Below are 14166 nucleotides of genomic sequence, written 5' to 3'. Positions count from 1 at the left end.
CGGATGAGTCAACAGTACCCTGAATGATCTGAATCTAGGATTACAGGGACTCTCCGCAATTATATTCAATGTGCGGTACTTACTTGTAATGATTGTGTACCTACAAAGTATGTTACCCATTCTGACAATCTAATCATCAGCTTCTGAATGCTCCATCCAATTATCTGTTATAGGTTGTAGTTAGTTTTTATACAGGATGTAGCCAGTTTCAACTTCCACCTGGCCGTGCTGCTGCTTCAGTTTCAACTATTCTGCCTTATTATTATTTGACCATGCTGGTCATTTATGAACATTTTAACATCTTGGCCATGTTCTGTTATAATCTCCACCCGGCACAGCCAGAAGAGGACTGGCCACCCCACATAGCCTGGTTCCTCTCTAGGTTTCTTCCTAGGTTTTGGCCTTTCTAGGGAGTTTTTCCTAGCCACCGTGCTTCTACACCTGCATTGCTTGCTGTTTGGGGTTTTAGGCTGGGTTTCTGTACAGCACTTTGAGATATCAGCTGATGTACGAAGGGCTATATAAATAAATTTGATTTGATTTGATTTGGCATTCAGACCAAAGAGTTCAATCTTGGTCTCATCAGACCAGAGAATCTTGTTTCTCATGGTCTGAGAGTTTTCAGGTGCCTTTTGGCACACTCCAAGCGGGCTGTTATGCGCCTTTTATTGAGGAGTGGCTTCCGTCTGGTCACTCTACCATAAAGGTCTGATTGGTGGAGTGCTGCAGAGATGGTTGTCCTTCTGGAAGGTTTGTTTTTGGTACCCTTCCCCAGATCTGTGCCTCGACACAATCCTGTCTCGGAGCTCTATGGACAATTCCTTCAACCTCATGGCTTGGTTTTTGCTCTGACGTGCACTGTCAACTGTGGGACCTTATATATTGTTGAAGTTGGAAGTTTACATACACCTTAGCCAAATACATATAAACTCAGTTTTTCACAATCCCTGACATTTAATCCTAGTAAAGGTTCCCTGTTTTAGGTCAGTTAGGATCACCACTTTATTTTAAGAATGTGAAATGTCAGAATAATAGTAGAGAGTTTGATTTGTTTCAGTTTTTATTTATTTCATCACATTCCCAGTGGGTCAGAAGTTTACATACACTCAATTAGTATTTGGCAGCATTGCCTTTAAATTGTTTAACTTGGGTCAAACGCTTTGGGTAGCCTTCCACAAGCTTCCCACAATAAGTTGGGTGAATTTTGGCCCACTCCTCCTGTCAGAGCTGGTGTAACCGAGTCAGGTTTGTAGGCCTCCTTGCTCACACAAGCTTTTTCCGTTCTGCCCACCCATTTTCTATAAGATTGAGGTCAGGTCTTTCTGATGGCCACTCCAATACCTTGACTTTGTTGTCCTTAAGCCATTTTGCCACAACTTTGGAAGTAAGCTTGGGGTCATTCTCCATTTGGAAGACCCATTTGCAACCAAGCTTTAAGTTCCTGACTGATGTCTTGAGATGTTGCTTCAATATATCCACATCATTTTCCTACCTCATGATGCCATCTATTTTGTGAAGTGCACCAGTTCCACCTGCAGCAAAGCAACCCCACAACATGATGCTGCCACCCCGTGCTTCACGGTTGGAATGGTGTTCTTCTGCCTTTTTCCTCCAAACATAACGATGGTCATTATGGGCAAACAGTTCTATTTTTGTTTCATCAGACCAGAGGACATTTCTCCAAAAAGTACGATCTTTGTCCCCATGTGCAGTTGCAAACCGTAGTCTGGCTTTTTTATGGCGGTTTAGGAGCAGTGGCGTCTTCCTTGCTGAGCGGTTTTTCAGGTTATGTCGATATAGGACTCATTTTACTTTGGATATAGATACTTTGTACCTGTTTCCTCCAGCATCTTCACAAGGTCCTTTGCACTTTGCACTTTTCACACCAAAGTACGTTCATCTCTAGGAGACAGAACGCATCTCCTTCCTGAACTGTATGACAGCTTTGTGGTCCCATGGTGTTTAAACCTGCGTACTATTGTTTGTACAGATGAATGTGGTATGTTCAGGCATTTGGAAATGGCTCCCAAGGATGAACCAGAAGTGTGGAGGTCTACAATTTATTTTCTGAGGTCTTGGCTGATTTCTTTTGATTTTCCCATGATGTCATGCAAAGAGGCACTGAGTTTGAAGGTAGGCCTTGAAATACATCCACAGGTACACCTCCAATTGACTCAAATGATGTCAATTAGCCCATCAGAAGCTTCTAAAGCCATGACATAACTTTCTGGATTTTTCCAAGCTGTTTAAAGGCACAGTCAACTTAGTGTATGTAATCTTCTGACCCACTGGAATTGTGATACAGTGAATAATTATAAGTGAAATAATCTGTCTGTAAACAATTATTGGAAGAATGACTTTGTGTCATGCACAAAGTTGAGTAGTTGAAAAGCAAGTTTTATTAACGCCAATCTAAGTGTATGTAAACTTAAGACTTCAACTGTAGATACATGTAGGTGTGTGCCTTTCCAAATCATGTCCAATCCATTGAATTCATGTTTAATGTTTATTTAATATTTTCTAAGGACATGATATTCAGGAGATTTTGCCCTGCATCTCAATTTGTTTTAATTTATTTTAAGCTGTGGGGAGAAAGGCCTCTTCCCTCGAGAGTGTTTTTTGCTAGATAAAGGAAGTGGTTCTTGCAGCTGACTCCCTTTCTGCAGTGTTGGCCTCTGACTAGCATCCACCAGCATATCCTTCAGAAGCACGTTCTGAAACACAGCTTTTCCTGCGATGTTTGCAGAGGTAAGTACTCACTAACTGCTACACTGAAAGAAGTGTGTTGGTGACACTATAATCTTTTGTAATTTGCGTTTAATTTAGCTGATAGTCCTTGCACATCCAACAGCACATGTGTTACACACAGGTCTATCAGCATTGGAGACAAGGACTATAGCAAGTACAGTACTTTGCTTCCTGTGGGGCATAATGCAACAACAAGCACTTGCCATGCCTGATGGTCCTTGGCAACATTTTCTGCTTTCCACCAAGATAAGCCCATGGCCTTCAATCTTTTGTGGTTAAATCAGAACTAGTGGTTCAAGTTTAAAGGACACCAAAACCATGATGTCCTGTCTAATTTTGAAATGGCCAATCGACAGCAGTATTCCATTCAGAAACCAGATCATACAGACCTAGCATTACCTTAATTTATAACTTACAAATGTCTGAGGTGATCACATCAGAGCCAAAGCAAAGTAGCAGTCAAGGATAAATTATCACACTTGAGGATAAAGTTCCTAACAGAAATAAAGCATGGAAAATGTACAATACCTAAAATAAGAAATTGCATTTTATTCACACCAACTGACATAACTGTAACTATCAACTCAATAGAGTTGATCGTAATTTTTTTGCGCAGCTAATACAAGCAAAAACAGTAGAACAGTAAAAACAGTATCACAAAATAAAATACAAAACATCCATAAAAGCATTGATGATCAAGGGTCTCTGTACATACTAGCGTCAAGTGCTAACCAGAACAGTATTGTCCTCACTAAAGTGACTGTGAGAGGAAGCTACTAGACTATTGAGACGCAGCCACAGTATGTGTCCTCAAGGTGAGGAGGTGTTGAAGGTCCCCCCGAGGGGAGGGGAAGAGGGTAAAGTCAGACAAAGATGAAGACGCCGCTCGGTTTCAGTAGTAACAGCAACCGCAATAAGTCGAGCTCCGGGTGCTTACGCAGGTACGAGGCATGTTCTGCCTTCAACTCCTCCTGTAACACACAGATCAGGTCAGGTTGGAAACTTAGGGGTTAGTGGTTTAAGTGTAAGGGGCTAGGTGAGAGTAGGAGGTAATGGTAGGGTATAGGGAAAGACAAATATGTCACCTTTCAGTCCAGGAACTTGGAGTGCATCTGCATGTCCTCCTCTCACACCAGACACCTCTTCTCAAACACTTGCTTATCATCCCTCACCTCCTCTGACACACAACCATGTAAATAGGGGGAACATTCCTAATAGTGTGTGTGTGTGTGTGTGTGTGTGTGTGTGTGTGTGTGTGTGTGTGTGTGTGTGTGTGTGTGTGTGTGTGTGTGTGTGTGTGTGTGTGTGTGTGTGTGTGTGTGTGCGTGTATTTGAGGCAGGAGCAGTAGGAGCATCATGTTGATGGGAGAGCCCACCTGCACTCAGTTGGCCACGTACCTAAACAGAAACAGGTTATGAAATCACACAAGTTACAAGTGCAAACCAGAAGATCTATGTTAGATAGACACTACTTGTCCCTATTACCCACACTGTATTTTGCACATATTCTATTGGTTGACACTACCCCCTAGTGGACAACATGATAGCACAAATGTCAACAAGCAGACCATTGAGCATTGCACCATAACACCATATTCAATATGACAAATAATAAAAGCATTTCTCCCTAATTTTCCTCTGAAAAGGGGATCACAGGTAAATGTAAAAAAATAACAAGATTACAAGAGATGTTGAATGATACAATATTTTCAATAAACACAACTACATTAATTTTCAAAAATGTGTCCTCTAAAAACTCAATATCATTGAGTTATCATCATTGCTAAGCACAAAAAGGTGTAGGACATTACAAGCCGTGGCAGTATCTTTGCCTCAGCAGTGTAAGTGTTCGCCTGCAGAAATTATTAGCATGTAAACTGGAAAATTGTATTAGGCTCTGTGCACTTTCCACATAAGAAGATATTTGGTAATGTAGCAGACAGGCAGTTTAGCAAGCCATAGTCATGGTGAACTTCAGACTTCAGAAAATGTGCAGCGCACTGTAGGGTGCTGTTAAAATCAGCTTATGCTCAGGGCTAAGAGAACAGACTAGGAAGGAACACAACACAGTGTAGCTAGCCTGGAATCCAAATTGAATTCGATAGTGAAACTATAGCGAAACAAACAGTGGTTTCCGTTAGGATCCCAATCTAAAGGGTAGCAAACATGGTGATTCAAATGAGTTGGATTAGTGCGCGGGGGGGCTCCACAGGGGTGCACATGTTGTTCTGGCCCAGCACTAACACACCAAATTCCTCTTCTCATGGTCTAAGACTAAGTTGATTGTTTGAAATGTGCTTTAGTGCTGGGCTGGAACAACATATTGCCGACCTCAGTAGGTCTCAAGGACTGGAATTGGAAAGCCTATAAACAGTTGCCTTATTTGGTGATGTCATAGCTGAATCACCTTTGGACCAGTACGTCAAGTAAATAAGAGAGGTCTCTATAGTACAACTGCAAATCAACTAAATTGGTATTCAGAACTAGTCTGGTCTGGCAAACAGTTGTGGTGTACAACTGTGGAACAGGGACTGAGAGAAGATAGAAAACAGACACATGCAGAAGGTAGATGGCAGGTTTTAAAGCAGTGTTTCCCCATCCCTTGCGTACCAGGAACTTGTAAACTATGACTTCATTTGGGGTCAGCATTGGTAGGTACCAGTCCGGTTTTCAACCCTCCAGAGATTGAGATTGGACCTCTTCTTTAGAATAAGGTTATTCAGTATTGGGGGCTTGGTGGTTTGTATGGTATTTGCATAAACAAAACAGGTAGGACAGGACGGATACCGTTTCCCAGAGACAGTTTTGTCAAAGGCTAATGACTACACCCAAATAACAGCATGTTTTCCCACTTCTAGAGGCCCTGGAGCTGGTTGCATCCATCTTGTGTAACGATTGAACATCATGACTGTGGCGACAAGTCCTGGACATCACACATTATTACTCAATACCTCAAATTAATCAGACCCCCGTTTTTCAGTTGTTTATCACTATTTCAAACGATCCCAGTGCCCTATTCTCCTCATCAGTGTATGTGTGTGTGGGTAGCACTTAAGAGGCATCTAATTCATTTTAGTATGTGAGTCAGAAATCAGAAACAAAACACATCAGCAAACAAAGTGATAAAGTAGTTTAGCAAACAATAATAATGGGATAAAAAAGCATTGACCAATCTAAAGGAAAAGCACACCCAACACAGGCCTGAGAGACTGGGGGGAGCTGGAAGTACAAACAGCATGTGGTGGAGTTGAAAGTGGAAACCCATTGAAAGTGCACTTTCTCCCAGTCCCATAGCATATCAATGTTGAGACCCTTGGGAGAGGTCATAATAGGCCCTACAGAGTGGTCAGGTACTACCCTTGCAAGAACGGTCCGCTGCTAAAATGTGGCCAAGTTCATGTCTGCGTGTCAACAGGAGCAAAACTCACAAAAGTCTCTTTCATTTGATTGAGTATTACACATCGGGGCCAATGCAAGAGGCGCACAGCGGGTCAGTTCCCATGTTTTGGTAGGCGGAGTTATGAAATGAATCCAATTCCAGGCGCTTTTTGCCAGACAGATTGCACTCAGCCAACGATGAGACAGACGGCTGTGTCGTAGCCCCTGGACCTCACTGAATGGAACTTTCCAACCGTGTCCGTGCAACACCGTGCATTCAATCCTCAACATGACTTCAAAGGACAGGTGTGCAGGTAGACATTAGCCTACGCGGTGACTTTGACATGCTGGCGTGATAGGTGTCTGTAGACTACATTTAAACATTATGGAGGAACAGCACTTGTTTGGAAACGACAGCGGGAGCCAGTCCTCTTCAGGGTCTGAAACCTTGTCAGAGGGAGAAGGCATACAAGAAGAGCACCAAAATGACGATTTCAACGGCCAACACGCTTCAGACTTCGAAACTATAAAAGCAGAAGGGAAAGAAGAAAAGAGTGTGGCAGACGACGAGGTGGAAACGGGGAATAAAGAATATGGGGAAGAAGGAGACGACGAAATGGTAAAGAGTGCGAACGTGTAATTGACCCATTAAACGTTTAAATTAGCCTATATAATGTCAATGGTTTTGGGTGAAGTGGCTTGAAGGGCAAGAGAGTGTGTGTGTGCGTGCCTGCCTGCCTGCCTTCGCAATTGATAACCATGCCTTGCTGCGTATGTGCACTGATGTGGGAAATACGAAATCAAGTTGCTTAATATTCTGCTAAAATATTATTTAGACTACATTACATTACATGACAAAGTATGTGGACACCTGCTTGTCGAACATCTTATTACAAATTCATGGGCATTAATATGGAGTTAGTCAGCATCCATTCTTCTGGGAAGGCTTTCCACTACATGTTGGAACATCACTGCGGGGACTTGCTTCCATTCATCCACAAGAACATTAGTGAGGTTGGGCACTGATGTTGGGCGATTAGGCCTGGCTTGCAGTCTCAGTTCCAATTCTTCCCGAGAAGTTTGATGGGGTTGAGGTCAGGGCTCTGTGCAGGCCAGTCAAGTTCTTTCACATCGATCTTAAACCATTTTTGTATGGACTTCGCTTTGTGCACTGGGTTATTGTCATGCTGAAACAGGAAAGGGCCTACCCCAAACTGTTGCCACAAAGTTGTTGTACCCCTGGTTGGGAACCACTGCTCCAGAGTCCAATGGCAATGAGCTTTACACCACTCCAACCAACGCTTGGTGTTGCACATGGTGATCTTAGGCTTGTGTGCCGCTGGTCGGACATGGAAATCCATTTCATGAAGCTCCCAACAAACAGTTATTGTGCTTACTTTGCTTCGAGGCAGCTTGGAACTAGGGAGTGAGTGTTGCAACCGAGCACAGACAATTTTTAGACACGGTCCCATTCTGTGCGCTTATGTGGCCTACCACTTACAATTGACCGGGGCAGCTCTAGAAAGGCAGATATTTGACGAACTGACTTGTTGGAAAGGAGGCATCCTATGACGGTGCCATGTTGAAGGTCACTGAGCTCTTCAGTAAGGCCATTCTACTGCCAATGTTTGTCTATGGAGATTGGATGACTGTGTGCTTGATTTTTTAGCAACAGGAGTAGCTGAAATAGCCAAATCCACTAATTTTAAGGACTGTCCACCTACTTTTGGCCATTTAGTGTCTCATTTTACGTTTATGCCGAGCTGTCCACAGTTTTGTCATTTTAAATTATTTTTTTGATTAGTGATACTCCCTGTAGCCTTATTGTGACACAGTAGGCTGATTGATTCATATGGTTAGCTGTCAGGGGGATATTGGAAGTCCCCAAGACAATTAGTTAGGGCAAATTGATCTCTCGCCAGTTCCTGGTGTGTTGTGTGATAACAAAGGCTACTTCATGTTTCAGTCTTTTTTTCATAGCAACCTGCAAAGCATCCCTAATGATTACTGTTTATGACATGGCTCAGCTTTGGGAAAAATGTCAGCATGAAGTCGGCTGGGGATATGGACTATGTACTGAAAGGACAATTCATATTCACAACACGGAGATTCTTCCATTCAATTCTGCTCACTCGCCAGCCATGCTCAATACGCAATATGCACAAGGTCCTCAACAGCTGAGCATATGCAATAGCCTACATTCTGAATATCCACTGCTTTGCTTTGTTGTCGTAGAGAGAAGTTATTGTTTGACGTTCCCAGGTTATCCTTTGGTGTTGAAGTGTTTTGGGTAAATATATCCAGGCTTTGTCGAAGGGAAGAGCACCCCCTGAGACTTTAAACATAAATCTGTAGCCTTGTGTGTGAGTGCTAAGGTTGGGATGATACTCATTAGTATAATGTTAAGGAAACAAAACACAAGGTGGATTAAACTTCTTTAAGAAAACAGTCCAAATGTTGGAAACATTTATTTATTTTCCAAGCAATATTTTATATACCTCAGGTTATTAAATATTACGATACTGGTATTGTCCCGGCACTAGTGTGTATGAAAAATAAGCCCTCTCTATATATTGATTGACAACCATTAGGTAAGAGTTAGACATTAAACTCCTAAGATGTGCATTGTTTGAGGAAATAGAAAATACTCTTTGCCTGAGGCTCGCCTGGCAATGATGCTACTGAGAACGAAGTGAATTAGGCCGACAAATCTCTTTTAAATAGCCTAATTGGATTGCCTTCCCAGTTCAGACTGGTTTCACTGGTTCTGAACAGCTCAATTGGTTTAGAGTTTAACCTTGCTGATTCTAACCAGGGGGTGTGTTCAGGATCTGCAACAAACACTTGTCTGAGTCACCATTCACTCATTGGCTGGACAAAACTACTGTTGAATTCCAAATCGATCTTTAGCCCCACCACTTAAGGGTTAAGTACTCCTGTAGATCTGAAATGACTGGATAGGTTTAAGCAACATGGCAAAATTTACACCCTGCCAATTGTAACTCAACGTAAAGCCAATGTTGCTTAAACATATGATCCTTAAAGATCTACAGGATAGGTAGGGTAGGAGATAGGATTAGATTTTGAATATTGCGTATCAGTCACCTCTAAAACCCATCTTTTGCTGCTCAGACCTCCGATCAAACAGGTGTAGGTGGAAATGGCCCCTAACCGCTGGTTCAGGGTCAGTTATATTTTTTCCCTGCCTAATGTCTAAGGCTTATATTGGGAGTAGGGTAGTCTGATAGTAGATCTGTATTTAAGGGTGACTCCTACCAAGGGCTAATTCAACTCGTCAATGCACCTTGACCCCTCTAAATCTGTCAGGTGACCACCTTTGGGGACATAGCCTAACCCCTGATCTGTGACTTACGTCATACCCTTAAGGGGGTTAAAGAGGGAAAGGCTTCTGGGAAGAGTGGCTTATCTGTGTCATCTCCTCAGGCTGGTTTTGTGTTGGACTGAGGGCCTCTATTCAAACGGAACACATGCTCTAGCGGTGTTTGTGCACTCTTTGTTTACTAACAACTGCTCACGCATGCACATACAGGGACACATACACAGACACACTTCTTATTCTAAAAATGGGTAGCATCTATCGGCGTCTTAACTGGTAGTAGCAGGTTTTTACAGTACCCCAAAATCATTATTTTATTTGGGGAAAAAGACTACTGAATGACAAAGGAAACACAAACTTTATTGGACTCTGTGTTTATATCAGTCCAGCTGCATCTTCTTAGCAGGACTGTCTCTGTCTACACTTACCTCATGTAAACTGCGCCTGGTGGTCCGGCCAGATATGGCTACAGTAATTGATGTTTGGCATATAAGGAAAGGTCCAGGAAATAGGAGGCTACTGTGTTGGAAAGAGTCCTGGTCAAGAAAACCCACTTCTCATTTGGAGGGAGATGTTTTGATTTGATTAAATATGGGCGGACTTGGCAGACCTTGTAGTCACTCACAACAGGAATACAGGAATGGGAATAAAACTGATCCCGGACCTCTGCAATTATAGTGCAGACTATTTCACACAATGTCCTAAAATGAAATGAAGTGAAGGATTTGAAACGTCTTGGTGGGATGATTGAGAAAAGGATGCTTTTACCTTTTGAATTTCAATACCAGATGAGCACAGTGTTAGTCAACTCTATCACAATGCCATCTGAAAGTATCCTCCTTTCAACACTAGTACTGAAATGTTTTCCGGGTGTTTACAACAGCCATGTTTGTTTCATGTCTGTTGGCTCGTTCCAGATCAGAACAGCTTGTTTTCTGCTCCTCAATCCCCCTGTATGTCTGTTGGCTCGTTCCAGATCAGAACAGCTTGTTTTCTGCTCCTCAATCCCCCTGTATGTCTGTTGGCTCGTTCCAGATCAGAACAGCTTGTTTTCTGCTCCTCAATCCCCCTGTATGTCTGTTGGCTCGTTCCAGATCAGAACAGCTTGTTTTCTGCTCCTCAATCCCCCTGTATGTCTGTTGGCTCGTTCCAGATCAGAACAGCTTGTTTTCTGCTCCTCAATCCCCCTGTATGTCTGTTGGCTCGTTCCAGATCAGAACAGCTTGTTTTCTGCTCCTCAATCCCCCTGTATGCCTGATTTCCCTTGTGTGAGAGAAATGGACTACGTGTTGATTCTTATTTGTACACTAATCATGTTGTGGTTTTTCCTTTTGTGATTCTAATGAGTTGTGAAAGGTTAAGGAGAGGAGTGTAGCCCATCACACAGCTCTTTCCAAGTCCATCATTTTTCTCCAATCTGTCGCACTTCCAAGTGATTGTAATATTCAAGTAATGAATTGACAATGAGACTGGACCCAGTTTCAGAATATTCATCATGTTGTATTGAGGCTAGGAACAGCAAGTGTTGTGCATCATCCAAGGTGTGCCTGATTTGTTATTCCATTGCCTTATACGTCTTATGTAATGGTCTGGGGGGGTTGAACTGCATTCTTTTCTTGAATTTCACCATAAACACATGTCCATTAAGGAAGAAACTGAGGGAAAGAGGATCAAATTGCAGGATTTAGCTTTTCTCTCACACTAGAGATAAAGCTTAACATTTGTTGTGTACAGAACACCAAGTTAATAATCGTTCTCACTCTCTCTCTCCCACTGTACATCATCAGTCCCAATTGTATCCATTTCCCCCCAAACACTGATGAACTCCTTGTTGTGATGTCATTACTGCCTGCCTGTAATTACCCAGCCCGTTGTTTTAGCAGCTAGCCAGTCAGGGTTGTCCATAAGGCACATCCAGTGTCAGTGAATGGTTAAGAGGATTAACTGTCAATCTGTTTAAGAACGCCTCTGGCTCTCTATGGTGGGGGGTGATGTCATTACAGGATGGAACTTTAATTTCTGCCTTTTCATCCAATCCAAACACTGGTCCAGTTCTAGTCCACACTACAGTCCTCACACACTGGCTGCAATGGCAGACTTTTAAAGTGATATTGCAGAGGGACGGTATTAGACTATCAAAGATCATGGCCCTAAGGCGGAATTGGACCATAGGTGATTTACCTTCTTCTGAAGGTTTTAAGGTAAGACCACACTATTAATAGAACATGTATTATCTCCAATAATACATGTATAATATTGTACCTCTCTGGGTAAGACACTATATTGGATCAGTTGGTTCCGACAGGAGTGTTTTGGTTGGTGGCTAGTGGTGATTCTCAAGCCCTTGTTTTGTGTGGGCTGTGGGCTCTAGCTGTGTTTTTACTGTCTACAGTACACTACAGCAGTTGAATTTTAATCTGCTGCTTGGGGTCTACCTAGATGTCGGCGCTTTTTGAATTATTTATGCCTTGTTATGTAATCGCAGCTTGATATCCACATTCAATTTGATGTTCTGTTAAAAGATCTGTCTAACTTTGTTTTTCAACCTACCTGGGTAAAGAGAATTTCAGATGTGTATCTGTCTGTTCTCTTTCATTCTCTTTATCATGTGGGTGTTGGTGTTGGATTGAGGCATGATATATATTATAAACTTGGTAGTTCGGGCCCTGAATGCTGATTATCTGAAAACATTATATTTTTATGGCTCTAATTATGTTGGTAACCAGTTTATAATAACAGTAAGGCACCTCAGGGGTTTGTAGTATATGGCCAATATACCATGACTAAGGGCTGTATCCAGGCACGCCGCGTCGAGTCATGCTTAAGGACAGCCCTTAGCTATGGTATAATGACCATATACCACATCCCTTATTGCTTAATAAAAACGTTTAATAAAGCCAAGATGGAGCATAACTTGGGTGGACTTGTTTTCCCCTCATCCTATGGTTTCGTTCAATCTAAAGTCAGATGTGCCGATTATCGCAACAGAAGTCTTGTCATACAAAACAAAGTTAATGATTCGTTGTCCTCAGGCGAAGAATGGAGGTAATAAAAGAGCCAGCTAGAAGGTTTCCAGTCATACTGTAGCTTGCTAGCATTTGAGGACACTTGTTTTGCCTGAAGTCCTGTCATTCATATGACTTTACCCATTTATTTTGAACATATGCTGCTTCCTTTATTAACCTGCACCAACAGAAGTAGCTAGCCAAGTTTGCAAGCCTATCCATATTTGTTTTAGCGACAGTATACAAACACTCGTTAAAGCCTTTGTCCAGACGCCAAAGTCAAGAGTGAGCTGAATAGAACTGGTAGGCTAATTAATGAACGGGATTCTGGTGGAGACATAAGGCCTTGTCCCGGGAAACATGTCCTGGTCACTACATGATAAGTGATGTCAGTGTGTAACTGTATAGGCCTGTGCAGTGAGAATGTACTGTTGACGTCGATGTAAACTACTCTCAGTTAAGCTCTGTGGGCCTTCTGCAGTCACGTTTTACTTAGTTTTTCCTGTCCCTCACTATATTTAGTATTCACCGTCTTTGTTAGGATAATTTATTTCTAAGTAAGTAGAAGGTCATGATGTCATGGATATTACCGGCATAGCCCTATATCCAAGTATCACATCGCTACAATAGCCTATCTATTTTAAAAGTTTAAACATACAAAACTGACACATTTCGGGGTCTGACTCCTGGGTCGGTATTGATGTTACATATATCTTAAATAGCGTCTTGGGGCTACTGAAGCCAGTTTGGATAGGAATACGAACCCTATAGAAAAAGGTCTGTTTCTGTTCAGCATTAGATAATGTCAACACAGGAATCTGAATCCCCATTGAGAAGGAGAAGGGTGTAAGGGTTCAACGCCTGCTAAAGATCTTACTAGACAGGACATGGAGTTCCACTGTCAATGCACCAGAGGTTACAAACTGAACAGGGGGCCATTTGGAAGTGGAACCTCTCTTGAGGATTCCTATTGCCCAAAGGGACATTGGTTTTGTGTGACTTGAACTTGTGTGTTGATGTTGTTTTTCAGACCAAACCTCTCTGACCTCTTAGGAGGGTGTCTCTTTTGCTCCCTCTCCTGTGTGTGTGTGTGTGTGTGTGTGCTTCAAATAGTGGAATGGGGTGAGAGTTGAGTCAGACAGATGTTGGGTGACAAGGTCGTGAGGAACGTGGTGTGTTGTGCTGGAGACCCTGAGAAAAGAGGTCTGAATATCCTCCTCACTACTACCAGCGGGACTGTGTGGACTCCCAGGTGGTTGAGGAAGGGAGATGTACTGGAGTTGTATTCTTTATTACTCGGTTATTAATACCATATGACTGAACTGTTGCACATACACTAAGTACACACTGTGTGTGGAAGTCTTGAATGTATAGTTCACTCAACTCTTAGTGTTTTTGTTTATTAATCCACCAAAAATGAGCATGTCAGCATTCAAGTTTTTCAAGATATAGTACTTTCAGCACAGAGCAATAACTGTGAATTATCCGTGTAAAGTGTCAGATTATTATTATTTTTTTACCTTGATGCTAGTTTTGTGACAGTAGCATTGAATTTACAGCACCAGTCAAAAGTTTGAACAGCTACTCATTAAAGGGTTTTCCTTTATTTGTACTATTTTCTACATTGTAGAATAATAGTGAAGACACACTATGAAATAACCAAAAAAAGTGTTAAACAAATCAGAATATATTTTAGAT

The 14166-nt window shown here is 42.1% G+C and overlaps 1 protein-coding gene across 3 annotated transcripts in view; it reads left to right on the top strand.

Moving 5' to 3' along the window:
- Positions 1–6264: 6264 nt before the first annotated feature.
- mast4 (microtubule associated serine/threonine kinase family member 4) overlaps positions 6265–14166 on the top strand; it is a 170129-nt gene continuing 162227 nt past the window's right edge. For 2 of the 3 annotated variants that reach the window (XM_029650571.2, XM_029650557.2), the window contains exon 1: positions 6265–6745. In XM_029650571.2, coding sequence (XP_029506431.2) covers positions 6512–6745 — 234 coding nt within the window. In that variant the 5' untranslated portion in view covers positions 6265–6511. The remainder of the gene's footprint in view (positions 6746–14166) is intronic. The other variant, XM_029650564.2, reaches the window with a different exon arrangement.

Source organism: Oncorhynchus nerka, linkage group LG4, assembly GCF_034236695.1.
Source record: "Oncorhynchus nerka isolate Pitt River linkage group LG4, Oner_Uvic_2.0, whole genome shotgun sequence".
Classification (NCBI taxonomy): Eukaryota; Metazoa; Chordata; class Actinopteri; order Salmoniformes; family Salmonidae; genus Oncorhynchus; species Oncorhynchus nerka.
The sequence above is the reverse complement of the archived record's forward strand: the minus strand, read 5'-3'. Positions and strand labels throughout refer to the sequence as shown.